The sequence below is a fragment of the Ranitomeya imitator genome, chromosome 7, assembly GCF_032444005.1.
Source record: "Ranitomeya imitator isolate aRanImi1 chromosome 7, aRanImi1.pri, whole genome shotgun sequence".
NCBI classification, from domain to species: Eukaryota; Metazoa; Chordata; class Amphibia; order Anura; family Dendrobatidae; genus Ranitomeya; species Ranitomeya imitator.
The window spans coordinates 137683827-137699779 of NC_091288.1; the positions used below are offsets into that span (position 1 = coordinate 137683827).

General features: G+C 42.4%; 1 protein-coding gene across 2 annotated transcripts in view; it reads right to left on the reverse strand.

Annotated features, from left to right (window-relative positions):
• GLS (glutaminase) overlaps positions 1-15953 on the reverse strand; it is a 618398-nt gene that overhangs the window by 345587 nt on the left and 256858 nt on the right. For both annotated transcript variants that reach the window (XM_069733841.1, XM_069733840.1), the window contains exon 8: positions 13863-13895. In XM_069733841.1, the coding sequence (XP_069589942.1) occupies positions 13863-13895 (33 nt within the window). The remainder of the gene's footprint in view (positions 1-13862; positions 13896-15953) is intronic.

Here is a 15953-nt window from a genome sequence, read left to right on the forward strand (position 1 = left end):
GTAAAAAAAAATCTGAAGTTTGCAAAACATTACTTTGGAGTTGTGGCGCCTTGTTCTGAGACCGTAACATTTTTATTTATCGTCTGATGGAGCAGTAGGGTAGCTTACTTTTTGTGGGGCGAAACATCGTTATTATTAGTACCATTTGGGGATAAATGTGACTATTTCATTGCTTGTTACCGCATTTTTTTAAGGAATTGTGGCAACCAAAAAGACAATTTTGACATTCTTTAATTTTTTCCATTTACGTTGTTTACCGATCATGTTAATTGTTTTAATATTTTGATAGATCAAACTTTTTTAAATGTGGCAATATCAAATATTTACTTTTTTTAATATCTTTATTTTCACTAGGGGAAAGGTAGGAGATTTGAACTTTGCAGAGAAATCAGTCTGCGCATGTGCCGCCTATGGCGGCGATGTTCCCGGAGGCCACAGCATCGAGGCAATGGAAGTGCGAGGGCTCTAAGCTTTCACAAAATGTCGCTGGAGTCCCTGCACCACCAAGCGCCGCCGAACCTGAGGCAGCAGCCTGGGATGGGATTTCCCAGAGACTACCGCATCGCAGCAGTGGATGTGCAGGGGCTCTGGGCTTTCACAAAATGTTGGTGGAGCCTCCGCACAATAGATCTTGCCGCACCAGTCTGGGTCATACCATCGCCGGACCACCAAACACCTCCTGTGACTCTGCTTCACCAGCGCTGCCGATCCCCCCAGGGTAAGCTGAATGCAGGACAGTAAGACGGACCCTCATTTGACATATTAATCTTTTTTCCCCATTTCCCTTCTGAAAATTTGGGGTGCGTCTTATGGTCCGATGCATTTTATAGTCTGAAAAATATTGTATTTTTGCATTTTCATTTTTTGCTCCCCTTCTTCCCAGAGCCATAACCTTTTAATATTTTGGTCAAAATGGCCATGTGAGGGCTTGATTTTTTTGCGGGACGAGTTGTACATTTGAATGACACCATTGGTGTTAACTTATCCTGTACTGGAAAACGGGTAAAAATTCCAAGTTCCCTGAAATTGCAAAAAAATGCAATGTCACAGTTGTTTTTTTGGTTGCTTATTTTTACCATTTTCACTAAATGCTAAAGCTGTCCTGCATTATGATTCTACAGGTCATTACGAGTTCATAAACATCAAATATGTCTAGGTTCTTTTTTTATTTCAGTTCCAAAGTTTGTTTAAAAAAAAAAAAAAAAACATTGCACCATTTTTACGATACCTGTAGAGTCTCTATTTTTCGTGATTTGAGGCTGCGTGAGGGCTTCAGGCATTTTGACTTTTTTTCTCGCTACGCCAAATAACGATTTGTTTAATTTTTTTTTATATTGATTGGGCGATTCTGAAAGCAGCGATACCAAATATGTGTACATTTGATTTTTTTTGTTTTATTTTGAATGGGGTGAAAGGGGAGTGATTAGAACTATTATTTTTTAAATATGTAAAAAAATGTAAAAACTTTTTACTTTTTGCAAGCTTTAATAGTTTCCAACTGTCATGACAACCAGAGATTGATAGCGACATTTATCAGTTTAAATTTAACAGGTTACATTTATATGGGTAGGTAGGTCAGTCTTTAATATTCGTATACATAGGTTCTCTGACCAAGCACTACACCAGTCTATGGTGGTTTTAAATACAGCATCCTAACTACCCTTGCAAATGTATGTTATCAGCACATGAGAGGTCAAGTTTGCAGCAAAGAGGATTTTGTCGATGGCTGCTTGGCACACATGAATTGGCCAATGCATGCGCTAAGTATCTGTGATGACACAACATTTTATCTGAATTAAGCAGAAGTCCATTTCCAGTAAGCCAGGAGTCATTAACTGTTATCTCTATGCTAAATTATGAATGTGTGCGTTTTTTCTTCAGTTAGTCAAGAGACTTAAATGTTGACTATTCTTGTAGGTTAAAATGACAATTTTGAATGGATGTTTGCGTCTCATATCAGCTCCTACAACTTACTGTCTGCCATCTTTGTAAAACAGTGATGCAGGATAATTGAACAATAATGTTTGCCGATATGTTGATTACACAGTCTCCAGGCCAGCTATTTTGTTGACTTGCAAAACAGAGGAGGAAAAACTATGCAAATAGATTACATAATCAAACACTGCAATTTGATCTCGTCACCAGTCTTATGCTGTGAATGCTGGGTTGAAAAATAGTTGTGGACTATAAAAAGAGGAGATACACATCTTTAACATATACAGATACAGTGCCTTGCGAAAGTATTCGGCTCCCTGGAACGTTTCAACCTTTTCGCACATATCATGCTTTAAACAAAGATACCAAATGTAAATTTTCGGTGAAGAATCAACAACAAGTGGAACACAATTGTGAAGTTGAACGAAATTCATTGGTTATTTTAAATTTTTGTGGAAATTCAAAAACTGAAAAGTACTTAATACTTTGTTGTGCCACCTTTTGCTTCGATTACAGCTGATAGTCGCTTGGGGATGTCTCTATCAGTTTTGTACATCGAGAGACTGAAATTCTTGCCCATTCTTCCTTGGCAAACAGCTCAAGCTCAGTGAGGTTTGATGGAGATCGTTTGTGAACAGCAGTTTTCAGCTCTTTCAACAGATTCTTGATTGGATTGAGGTCTGGACTTTGACTTGGCCATTCTAACACCTGGATACGTTTATTTGTGAACGTTCCATTGTAGATTTTGCTGTATGTTTGGGATCATTGTTTTGTTGGATGACAAATCTCCGTCCCAGTCTCAGGTCTTTTGCAGACGCCTACAGGTTTTCTTCAAGAATGGTCCTGTATTTGGCTCCATCCATCTTCCCATCAATTTTAACCATCTTCCCCATCCCTGCTGAAGAAAAGCAGGCTTAAACCATGATACTGCCACCACCATGTTTGACAGTGGGGATGATGTCTTTAGGGTGATGAGCTGTGTTGCCTTTACGCCAAACATATCGTTTGATATTGTTGACAAAAAGTTTGATTTTGGTTTCATCTGACCAGAGCACATTCTTCCCCATGTTTGGTGTGTCTCCCAGGTGGCTTGTTGCAAACTTTAAACAACACTTATGGATATCTTTGAGAAATGCCTTTCTTCTTGCCACTCTTCCATAAAGGCCAGATTTGTGCAGTGTACGAATGATTGTTGTCCTATGGACAGACTGTCTCACCTCAGCTGTAGATCTCTGCAGTTCATCCAGAGTGATCATGGGCCTCTTGGCTGCATCTCTGATCAGTCTTCTCCTTGTTTGAGATGAAAGGTTAGAGGGACGGCTGGGTCTTGGTAGATTTTCAGTGGTATGATACTCCTTCCATTTTAATATGATTGCTTGCACAGTGCTCCTTGTGATGTTTAAAGTTTTGGAAATCATTTTGTATGCAAATCCGGCTTTAAACTTCTCCACAACAGTATCACGGGCCTGCCTGTTGTGTTACTTTGGTCTTCATGATGCTCTCTGTGCTTTAAACAGAACCCTGAGATTATCACAGAGCAGGTGCATTTATACGGAGACTTGATTATACACAGGTGGATTATATTTATCTTCATTAGGCATTTAGGACAACATTGGATCATTCAGAGATCCACAATGAACTTCTGGAGTGAGTCTGCTGCACTGAAAGTAAAGGGGCCGAATAATATTGCATGCCCCACTTTTCAATTTTTGAATTTCCACAAAAATGTAAAATAACCAATACATTTCGTTCAACTTCACAATTGTGTTCCACTTGTTGATTCTTCACCAAAAATTTACATTTGGTATCTTTATGTTTGAAGCATGATATGTGGGAAAAGGTTGAAAAGTTCCAAGGAGTTGAATACTTTTGCAAGGCACTGTATATACATCCAGTTATCCAGACAGCTACGAGATCCAGAGATCCAAAGACCCAGACCCTCTTTACAAGATAACATGGCTCCATCACGATGGACACAGATTTGATATTTTACAGGATGCCAGTTTAGGGGATCACGGCCCCAGCTGAAAGAATACAGATCTGCTCCACTGACCATTAATGGGCCATGGATATGTTTTGGGTAGTCAGGATTTAGACCCACCGGTCACCTGAGCCCCATGTATATGCTTTTTGGAAAGCCAGGAATGAGACCCAGCGGTCACCTGGCTCCATAAAAAAGTTCGGAGAAGCCGGGTTGTGACCCTCCGGTTAACTGGCCTTGTAGCTCAATGTACTGTCAGCTTCCTTAGCTTGTCATTACCTCCTCTGTGTGTATTCTACAGGTGGTGTAGCTGTCCCTGGAAGCCCTGAGATCACAGCTTCTTTTATTCTGACGATTCAGGAGAAGGGTGAAATTTAGTAAATTTGCACCATCTTGGGTATTTTGCTGGAGCTGTTCTACTTGTTATTTGCCTGTTTTGTGGTTCAATAAAGTATTGCTACACTTTTACCCTCACCCGGTGTTATCTAGAGTAGTATTCTGACCAAGGTAAAAGGAGAGCAGGTGTTCGGTGGGATGATCCGTGGTCCATGCTGTTTCGGCTAGCGGACTATGCATCCGCTGACCCCAGTGTCTTCACAGTGTCTTCGTTTTTACCTATTTTCTAGAGCAGAAATGCATTTCCAATTTCATATATTTCATGTTTACATGCTACAGCGTTACAGAGTGCAACTTTCAATGTTAGTTATGTATGGAGGTGGCTGCTCTTCGCATGGTTTCTGTTTTGAAGTGACGGTCAGTTTTTCATATCTGTACACACTAACTGCTATTATATTTTATTCCCTACTTCCTGAATGATGACACTTTGTTTGATTATCCCAGTGCATGCTGGGATACTCAAACAACATGTCATTAGGGAGCAGAGTTTGCAGTCATTTATGCAGACCATGAAACAAAGCATAATCAGTGGCTCTCGCTTCATGGGCTAGGATAGTCCCTGCTGTGTTCCTGTGTCCTGAGCACTGAGATGTGCACAATCACAGCTCAAATTTTGTTGTTGGCTCAGATCAGTAGTAACTAGCCAGCAACGGAGCGGTGTCACAATACTCAGCCTGCAAGAAACCAGTTCCGCCCCCGCAAGTGACATCACTGGTCTCCTGCATGCCAGGTATTGTGACATCACTTTGTTCTTCAGGGTTAACTGGGCACTGACAAAAAGTATCTGTTGCTATCACAGTATATACACACACATTGTCATGATACAGTGTGTACAGAAAGCATTCAGACCCCTTTAAAATTTTCACTCTGTTTCATTGCATCCATTTGGTAAATTCAAAAAAGTTCATTTTTTTCTCATTAATGTACACTCTGTACCCCCATCTTGACTGAAAAACACAAATGTAGAAATATTTGCAAATTTATTAGAAAAGAAAAACTGAAACATCACATGGGTAGAAGTATTCAGACCCTTTGCTCAGTATTGAGTAGAAGCACCCTTTGAGCTAGTACAGACATGAGTCTTCTTAAGAATGACACCACAAGTTTTTCACACCTAGATTTGGGGATCCCCTGCCATTCTTCCCTGCAGATCCTCTCCATTTCCGTCAGGTTGAATTCTGAACATTGGTGGACAGCCATTTTTAGGTCTCCCTAGAGATGCTCAATTGGGTTTAGTTCAGGGCTCTAGCTGGACCAGTTAAGAATCGTCACACAGTTGTTCTTTAGCCACTCCATTGTTAATTTAGCTGTGTGCTTAGGGTCATTGCCTTGTTGGAAGGTGAACCTTCAGCCAAGTCTAAGGTCCAGAGCACTCTGGAAGAGGTTTTCATCGAGGATCTTTGTACTTGGCCGCATTCATGTTTCCTTCAATGACAACCAGTTGTCCTGTCCCTGCAGCTGAAAAGCACCCCTATAGCATGATGCTGCCACCACGTTTTACTGTTGGGATTGTATTGGGCATGTGATGAGCAGTGCCTGGTTTTCTCCACACATACCGCTTAGAATTATCACCAAAAAGGTCTATCTTTGTCTCATCAGACCAATCAATCTTGTTTCTCATAGTCTGGGAGTCCTTCATGTGTTTTTAAGAAAACTCTATGCGGGTTTTCATATGTCTTTCACTGAGGAGAGGCTTCTGTCAGGCCACTCTGGTGGAGGGCTGCAGTGATAGTTGACTTTGTGGAACTTTCTCCCATCTCTCTAATGCATCTCTGGAGCTCAGCCACAGTGACCTTGGGGTTTTTCTTTACCTCTCTCACCAAGGCTCTTCTCGCATGATTGCTCAGTTTGGCTAGACTGCCAGGTCTAGGAAGACTTCTGGTGGTCCCAAACGTCTTCCATTTAAGAATTATGATGGCCACTGTGCTCTTAGGAACCTCGAGTACTGCAGAAATTATTTTGTAAAATTGGCCAGATCTGTGCCTTGCCACAATTCTGTCTCTGAGCTCCTTGGTCAGTTCCTTTGACCTCATGATTCTCATTTGGTGTGACATGCACTGCAAGCTGTGAGGTCTTATACAGACAGGTGTGTGCTTTTCCAAATCAAGTCCTATCAGTTTAAACACAAATGGCCTCCAATGAAGGAGTAGAGCCATCACAAGGAAATGGGCAGCATGTGACTTAAATATGGAGTATCTGAGCAAAGGGTCTAAATACTTATGACCATGTAATATTTCAGTTTTCCTTTTTTAATAAATTTGCAAAAATGTCTACATTTGTTTTTTTAAGTCAAGTTGGGGTGCAGAGTGTATATTAATGAGAAAAATGTTTTTTGTTTTTTTTAATTTACCAAATGGCTGCAATGAAACAAAGAGTGAAAAATGTAAAGGGGTCTGAATGCTTTCCGTACCCACTGTACCTTCGCTGTTGCTCTTGTACAGAAAGCTTTGCTTGCTCTTCCTGCATTGGGGCTACAGCAGGAGGTGGAGCTTGCGGAAGCAAGGGGTACTGAAAGGCTGGAAACATCCTGGGAGGTTCCAGAAAAGAGAAGACACTTGAGCCTGTTCCCGAGTTTGCTAATGGAAATGGAGATTAATCTTAGTAGCAAGGTGTCTACCAACTTATCCTTAATTCAACTGGACAGACCCTGCCAGAAGGGCAGCACTGGGGCCTCTTCGTTCCAGGCCAGCTCCGCCACCAGGGTGCGGAAGAATAAACCATAATGAGCAACAGTAGAGTCAGCAGAGACAAGGTGGAAGATGAGGTTCGACCAGTTTCCTCAAACTGCCTGCAACATCTTTAAGAAACTTCCAGAGTCACAAGTCTTGGGATCATCGTGCTCTCAAATGGGATTTGTTCAAACCAGGGCTCGTCCAGATAGCAGAGAAACCAAGAAGACAATATTGGTCTGGTCTGAAGGAAAAAGATAAACGTGGAGAGTGAAGTGGATCTGGCACTGGTTTATTAAGTGGCAGCTTTCTCAAAGCGGGACAGAAGTGAAAGCTAAAGCTTAGCTGCTCTACCAAACACTGGAAGACCAGGTGGCTTCCCAGGAGAAGATGACAATACTGAGGAATGAGGGACTGTTATGATTGAGGCACAGGATAGGGTGGATACAGAGGTTGACAAATCCTGCAGCTGAGTGGCCATCACATTAAGTGCGTACATCAGGTGGTCTTTACACTCACGTAGCGAATGAGCCTCCTCATACTGGACTTGCACAAGAGACTTGAGGTCTCTAGATCCCATAATGTCAGCACAGTCCATTGCCTAAGCTTACTGCATTGCATGTGGGTGTGGACCCACTGATCGGGCTTAACCTAAAAGGGCATGAGTGGCTACCTTGTCTTCACTAGCACCTTTGATTGTGAAGATAAGCTCGAGTTGCAGAATAGCTACCAGGTGCCACTTCAGCGCAGCGTCCAGATCTGCAGCAGCTGACCCATGAGAAAGAGCAGGTATGCAAGGTAGAGGGTGAGAGAGAGAGAAACACAGCCAGATGGTCCAGAGTCGGGATAGGTTGCATGGGTACACAAAGCAGGGGTCAAAAGGGGAGAGATCAGAGCAGATGAATAGACAAGCCGGGTCGAACACAGAAGGGATTAAACAGAGGTACACCTTGGCAGGAAGATGGAGACAAAATACACTATAACCTAAGCTCAGGCATGCAGCGCTGCCTGATATAGCATTTGCTGGTTGGCGATTACCTGTGTAATCCAAACTATGCAGGACACAGCAAAGTTAAATTCCTGCAGGATCTGGCGGCATCCTCCCCTAGCCATGAGGAGACATCAGGGATATGCACCAGAGTTCAAAGTGCTGCATAAGGAGTCAGCGCGAATCAGCCTGACATCAGGAAAAGCAGAGCAGTGAATGCAGCGAGTAGCATGGCGCAGTGAAACTGTGACAGTTACCGCCGTGACATTAATCAAATCGTAGATGGCAAGAAGTCTTTGAGAAGCTGTTCTACTTGATTTACTCTAATGGATACAATCAAGGGAACAATTGGGTATGTTAAAAGGACATTAATGCTTCAGATTTGTTCATAAAGTTCCATGCCAAATACCCTTTCTATTCTCTGTTACACACTTTGGACTAACCTATACAGGATCCAGGGCTGAGAGCTTCATCACTCATTTCTTGTGTTTAGTCACATCTCTATATCTCTCCATTAAGTTGCCCCAGTTGCCACGGCTCTTCTTCTGGTCTTCATGTCATCATCTCTGCTGTTCCAACTCTGCTACATCAGATCTTTACTACATCGAGTGTGCTTCTCAAACTTTTTCTCTTGGAACCTCATCAGACTGATCAAGACCCAGGTCTCACCAGACGGAGATGATGTCTGAGCCTTTCAATTTGTAGTTAAAATCCATACTGAAATTGAAAATATCTCTAATGTTTCCTTCTTTTGTCACTGGAACCCAATAAAAGATTACCTTAGCAACTCAGTTGATTCATTCCAAACTTATTGTAAACTATTACTGCATCTATAGAAAGGCCTTTGTAGAATATTAACACCGCTATGAAAATTGCCTTCTTTGCTGTGTCTCGCCAACAACTAGCTAGTACCCCACTGCTTGACAAGCTCTGATGTATCCTAAGTGGAGGTCATTGTCGTAGAATTAGAATCTATAAAGGTATCTCCAGAGAGGAGACATATCACCTTCAGATTGAACACATGAGATTAAATTATAACTGGGGAAGTGAGAAACTAATTTTAACTGGGGAAGTGTGAAAGAGCTAATACTTCATCCTCCATTGAAGTAGGAACTCCTTTAGTGACTAAATAATTGCAAAACAAGATCTGCTCTGGGAACTGGACACTAAGCCTAGGATTTGTATATTCAGAAGAATAAAAGTATGCTTCTGAGGCAAGAGCTTCCTCTGTTCTAAGAACTCTTCTAAGACTTTTTGAAGCCAGTGGTCAGTGATGAATATTGGGGATTGCATCAATCTGAATTATGGAAGATACATTTTCAGCGTCGTAGCAAAGGGGCGAACATAATGCATTCACCCACATCAAGAAACTTCCTATCTTAAAAATGGGATTTTCACTTGCATGAAACCTCAAATGTGCCAGGCAGCAGCTGCCAAGGCAAACAGGATCATGGGGTGCATTAAAAGAGGTCTGGATACACATGATGAGAGCATTATACTGCCTCTGTACAAATCCCTAGTTAGACCGCACATGGAGTACTGTGTCCAGTTTTGGGCACCGGTGCTCAGGAAGGATATAATGGAACTAGAGAGTACAAAGGAGGGCAACAAAATTAATAAAGGGGATGGGAGAACTACAATACCCAGATAGATTAGCGAAATTAGGATTATTTAGTCTAGAAAAAAGACGACTGAGGGGCGATCTAATAACCATGTATAAGTATATAAGGGGACAATACAAATATCTCGCTGAGGATCTGTTTATACCAAGGAAGGTGACGGGCACAAGGGGGCATTCTTTGCGTCTGGAGGAGAGAAGGTTTTTCCACCAACATAGAAGAGGATTCTTTACTGTTAGGGCAGTGAGAATCTGGAATTGCTTGCCTGAGGAGGTGGTGATGGCGAACTCAGTCGAGGGGTTCAAGAGAGGCCTGGATGTCTTCCTGGAGCAGAACAATATTGTATCATACAATTATTAGGTTCTGTAGAAGGACGTAGATCTGGGTATTTATTATGATGGAATATAGGCTGAACTGGATGGACAAATGTCTTTTTTCGGCCTTACTAACTATGTTACTATGTTACTATGTTACCGAAAGGTAATGCTAACGCCTTTAACTTAATATTGGTCAGAAGGATGATGCTATCCATGCCATGTTTCAGCTCTATAGAAAAGTAAATTAATCAGAGTTGGAGTTTATGTCATTATTCATTTCTGGACAATAACACACTCCCGTTACGCAGCTATTAACCCTGTGTGACCAACTTTTTACTATTGATGCTGCATATGCAGCATCAATAGTAAAACGATCTAATGTTAAAAATAATAATAAAAAACGTTATTCTCACCCTTAGCCGTCGCGTCCGGTCATCGGCACTGCAAGTGGCAGGTTCCGCTTCCAAAGATGCTATGGGAGAAGCACCTTCCATGACGTCACGGTCATGTGACCGCGACGTCATCACAGGTCCTGCGCTCATACCAATCCTGGGACCGGAAGCTGCCGAGTGCACCGCACACAAGCGCCGGAACTACAACGGGCTCTTCGGATGGTGAGTATATGTTTCTTTTTTATTTTTCAACCTGTTACATACATGACTGGGCAATATACTACGTGTCTGTGCTGTATACTACGTGGCTGGGCAATATACTATGTGACTGGGCAGTATACTACGTGTCTGTGCTGTATACTATGTGACTGGGCAATATACTACGTGTCTGTGCTGTATACGACGTCGCTGTGCAATATACTACGTGGCTGGGCAATATACTACGTGGCTCTGTGCTGTATACTACGTCGCTGGCCAATATACTTCATGGCTCTGTGCTGTATACTACGTGGTTGTGTTTAATATGTGTGTGTGTGTGTGTGTGTGTGTGTGTGTGTGTGTGTGTGTGTGTGTGTATGTATATATATATATATATATATATATATATATATATATATATATATATATATATATATATATATATATATATATATATATATATACATATACACACACTAGATTGTGGCCCGATTCTAACGCATTGGGTATTCTAGAATATGCATGTCCCCGTAGTATATGGACAATGATGATTCCAGAATTCGCGGCAGACTGTGCCCGTCGCTGATTGGTCGAGGCAACCTTTATGACATCATTGTTGCCATGGCAACCATTATGACATCTACGTCGATACTGTGCCCGTCGCTGAATCAGAAACGTGGGATTTCTACATCCTTTATGACATCATCGTCGCTGTGCCCGTCGCTGATTGGTCAGGGCCTGGCAGCCTCGACCAATCAGACGCGGGATGCCTACGTCCTTTATGACATCATCGTCGCTGTGCACGTCGCTGATTGGTCGAGGCCTGGTAGCCTCGACCAATCAGAGACGCGGGATTTCTACGTCGATGCTGTGCCCGTCGTTGATTGGTCGAGGCCTAGCGGCCTCGACCAATCAGAGACGCGGGATTTCCAGGAAAGACAGACAGACGGAAAAACCCTTAGGCAATTATATATATATATATAGACTAGATTGTGGCCCGATTCTAACGCATCGGGTATTCTAGGATATGCATGTCCCCGTAGTATATGGACAATGATGATTCCAGAATTCGCGGCAGACTGTGCCCGTCGCTGATTGGTCGAGGCAACCTTTATGACATCATCGTCGCCATGGCAACCATTATGACATCTACGTCGATACTGTGCCCGTCGCTGAATCAGAAACGTGAGATGTCTACGTCCTTTATGACATCATCGTCGCTGTGCCCGTTGCCGATTGGTCGAGGCCTGGCGGCCTCGACCAATCAGAGACGCGGGATGTCTACGTTCTTTATGACATCATCGTCGCTGTGCCGGTCGCTGATTGGTCGAGGCCTGGCGGCCTCGACCAATCAGACGCGGGATTTCTACGTCGATGCTGTGCCCGTCGCTGTGGCCCGATTCTAACGCATCGGGTATCTATATATATAATTGCCTAAGGGTTTTTCTGTCTGTCTGTGTCTGTCCTGGAAATCCCGCGTCTCTGATTGGTCGAGGCCGCCAGGCCTCGACCAATCAGCGACGGGCACAGCGACGATGATGTCATAAAGGATGTAGAAATCCCACGTTTCTGATTCAGCGACGGGCACAGTATCGACGTAGATGTCATAATGGTTGCCATGGCAACGATGATTTCATAAAGGTTGCCTCGACCAATCAGCGACGGGCACAGTCTGCCGCGAATTCTGGAATCATCATTGTCCATATACTACGGGGACATGTATATTCTAGAATACCCGATGCGTTAGAATCGGGCCACAATCTAGTTCTAGAATATGCATGTCCCTGTAGTATATGGACAATGATGATTCCAGAATTCGCGGCAGACTGTGCCTGTCACTGATTGGTCGAGGCAACCTTTATAACATCATCGTCGCCATGGCAACCATTATGACATCTACGTCGATACTGTGCCCGTCGCTGATTGGTCGAGGCGAATTCGCGGCAGACTGTGCCCGTCGCTGATTGGTCGAGGCAACCTTTATGACATCGTCGCCATGCTGTGCCCGTCGCTGATTGCTCGAGGCCTGGCGGCCTCGACCAATCAGAGACGTGGGATTTCCAGGACAGACAGAAAAACCCTTAGACAATTATATATATAGATTACTAGATTGTGGTCCGATTCTAACGCATCGGGTATTCTAGAATATGCATGTCCCCGTAGTATATGGACAATGATGATTCCAGAATTTGCGGCAGACTGTGCCCTTCGCTGATTGGTCGAGGCAACCTTTATGACATCATGGTCGCCATGGCAACCATTATGACATCTACGTCGATACTGTGCCCGTTGCTGATTGGTCGAGGCCTGGCGGCCTCGACCAATCAGACGCGGGATGTCTACGTCCTTTATGACATCATCGTCGCTGTGCCCGTCGCTGATTGGTCGAGGCATGGCGGCCTCGACCAATCAGACGCGGGTTTCTACGTCGATACTGTGCCCGTCGCTGATTGGTCGGGGCCTAGCGGCCTCGACCAGAGACGCGGGATTTCCAGGACAGACAGACAGACAGAAAAACCCTTAGGCAATTATATATATATATATATATTTATTATTATTATTTTTTTTTACACCCCTCCTGGGTCAATTGAGCTTCAGTAAAGATGTAGTGGAAAACCCCTTTAACCTTTGAGTATACTTAGAAGTGTAGGAGGAACTGAGGGACACTCACATAACATACAACAAAATATAAAATCTCTATTTAGATGTTTCTGGTCAAATTTGGACAAGTTGATGGAAGGTAATGTGAGTGACTTTGCTACAAGGTTCCTATAAAGCATAATCGTATTAATCTGGGCAATATATGTTTGCATGGAATCTATCAAGAGTGTCAAAATGACAAATTTAGGAAATTTAAAGATGGCATTGAAAAAACTCACTAGTGTATCACCTAAGAGTAGTGCCGAGATCAGCAAAGTCTATTCTGGTGACATCAATGATTGATGACCCCAACCATGATATCCTGTTCTTCAGATGCTCCTGTGCACTGCAGATCTGCTCTTATAATGTGAATATTATGTGCATTCAATGTTGGAGCTGGTAGTTGATCAATAGAGGTGAAAAGTGTTGGACTTCACTAATCTGATATTGATAAGGAAACTGCATAATATTTGTTGCTTTGTTTTCTTTTCACAGCACCCCCCCCACCCCAAAAAAAAAAAAAATTCTGTTTTAAATGTAGCAATTTTTATATTTTATGCCACTTTTTGTATATTTGCCAGGTAAATTGGATTAGAAAACATAACATAGCTCTACATACAACCATAGTGGGGACAGTGGGGCAGACTGGTTTAGTACTATAGAAAATGCAACTATAAGTTTTAAAAGGGAAAAATAACATCTGTAGAAGAGAAAGTTTGATACTTACGTAATCAAATTTTTCAGCGTTACTTGCTGCTTGCTGCAAAAATAAAAAGTTTGTTAACGTGTATCAATCTACAGTGTGCATTAACAGCTTACATTTCAATATCTGAACATTTCAACATCATTTCATTGATTGTTAATGCAACATAAACTTCTACAATAATGAGAATGGTTTTCCATGGGGAGATTTTTTTTTTATTTTGGCAAATTTAGCTTCATAAATCTCACTTTCTATGTGTTTAACACTCAGACTGACAAACTCTCTGCTATGTTCGATTTAATACATAGAGCAGCAGTTGGCATATAAAAATAAAATATAATGAAATAAAAAAAAGCATTTGTCAAAAAAATTATAGCCAGAAGTAAAGGCCCACATACACAGTAAAACGAACCTGTCAGCAGGATTGTGCTCAGTAAACTACAGACAGTGTCAGGTCGGCGACATTATACTGATTAAAATGATACCTGGGTTGATTAAATCCATCTCGTGGTTGTTGTTTAACCCCTTAAGCCCCAAGGGTTGTTTGCATGTTAATGACCGGGCCAATTTTTACAATTCTGACCACTGTCCCTTTATGAGGATAGAGATATATATATATATATATATATATATATATATATATATATATATATATATATATATATATATATATATATACACACACACACACACACAGTACAGACCAAAGGTTTGGACACGCCTTCTCATTTAAAAATATTTTTCTATATTTTTATGACTATGGAAATTGTACATTCACACTGAAGGCATCAAAACTATGAATTGACACATGTGGAATTATATACTTGGCAAAAAAGTGTGAAACAATTTAAATTATGTCTTATAGTCTAGGTTCTTCAAAGTAGCCACCTTTTGCTTTGATGACTGCTTTGCACACTCTTGGCATTCTCTTGATGAGCTTCAAGAGGTAGTCACCGGAAATGGCTTTCACTTCACAGGTGTGCCCTGTCAGGTTTAATAAGTGTGATTTCTTGCCTTATAAATGGGGTTGGGACCATCAGTTGTGTTGAGGATGGTGGGATAAACAGCCCCAATCAAGTTCCAAAGCAATTCAAGCTGTTTTGCAAGCTCAGAGTGCATCAGCGTCAGAGCACACAATTTGTCAACATTTGAATAAAATTAAAAGCTATGGCCGGAGACACAGGAGGACCGCACTGCTGACACAGACATAAAAAAGCTACATTGCAGTTTGTCAAAACGTATGCGAGTAAGCCATAATCAGGGCGGGCGTCAGCACCCGGCGCACCCAGGCAAGTGCCGGGGCCCTGAGCAGGCAGGGGCCACTCGGCGTTGGGGATACTGGCGCGCTATAGTGTCGGCCCCCATGAGTGGACCCCCCGCCTGCTCCGGGCCCCGGCACTTGCGATACTTACCTCTCCCGGTTCTAGCACTGCAGCATCTTCCATCCTCTGACTGTGACGTTCAGGTCAGAGGGCGCGATGACATCACCAGTGCGCGCCCTCTGACTGAGCAGTCGCAGCACAGAGAGCAGGAAGATGCTGATGGTGAGGGGTCCAGAGCAGAGCAGCGTCAAGCAACGAGAGGTGAGTATTTAATTTTTTTTTTTTTAATATTTGGAGCAATATATGGGGACCATCAGAAGGGGCCCATATATGGAGCATTATATGGGGTTAATTCTATATGGAGTATCTTTATGGAGCCAATAATATAGGGAGCATCTTATGAAGCCAATTCTATAGGGAGCATTATATGAGGCCAATTTAATATGAAGCATCTTATGTGGCCAATTAAATATGGAGCAGTATATGGGGCCCAAAATCCTTCAATTAACGCGTCTTGCAAATAGATGACACCAAGATAGAGCTTTTTGGTAAAGCACATTAATATACTGTTAACCAAAAATGGAATAAGAAAGATGAAATAGAAGGAGAAACAGGAGCATATAGTAATAATGTAAAAAATCTTTATTAATATAATAGGGTTAAAAAAGGGTATAGGACACACAATGAGCGTAATCATGTAGACCATGACAAAACATGAAAAAGGGGGAGAAGCACATCCCACAACCCACCACCCCCACGTAAAGTAATAAGGTGGTTGTAATCTGGCAATAAA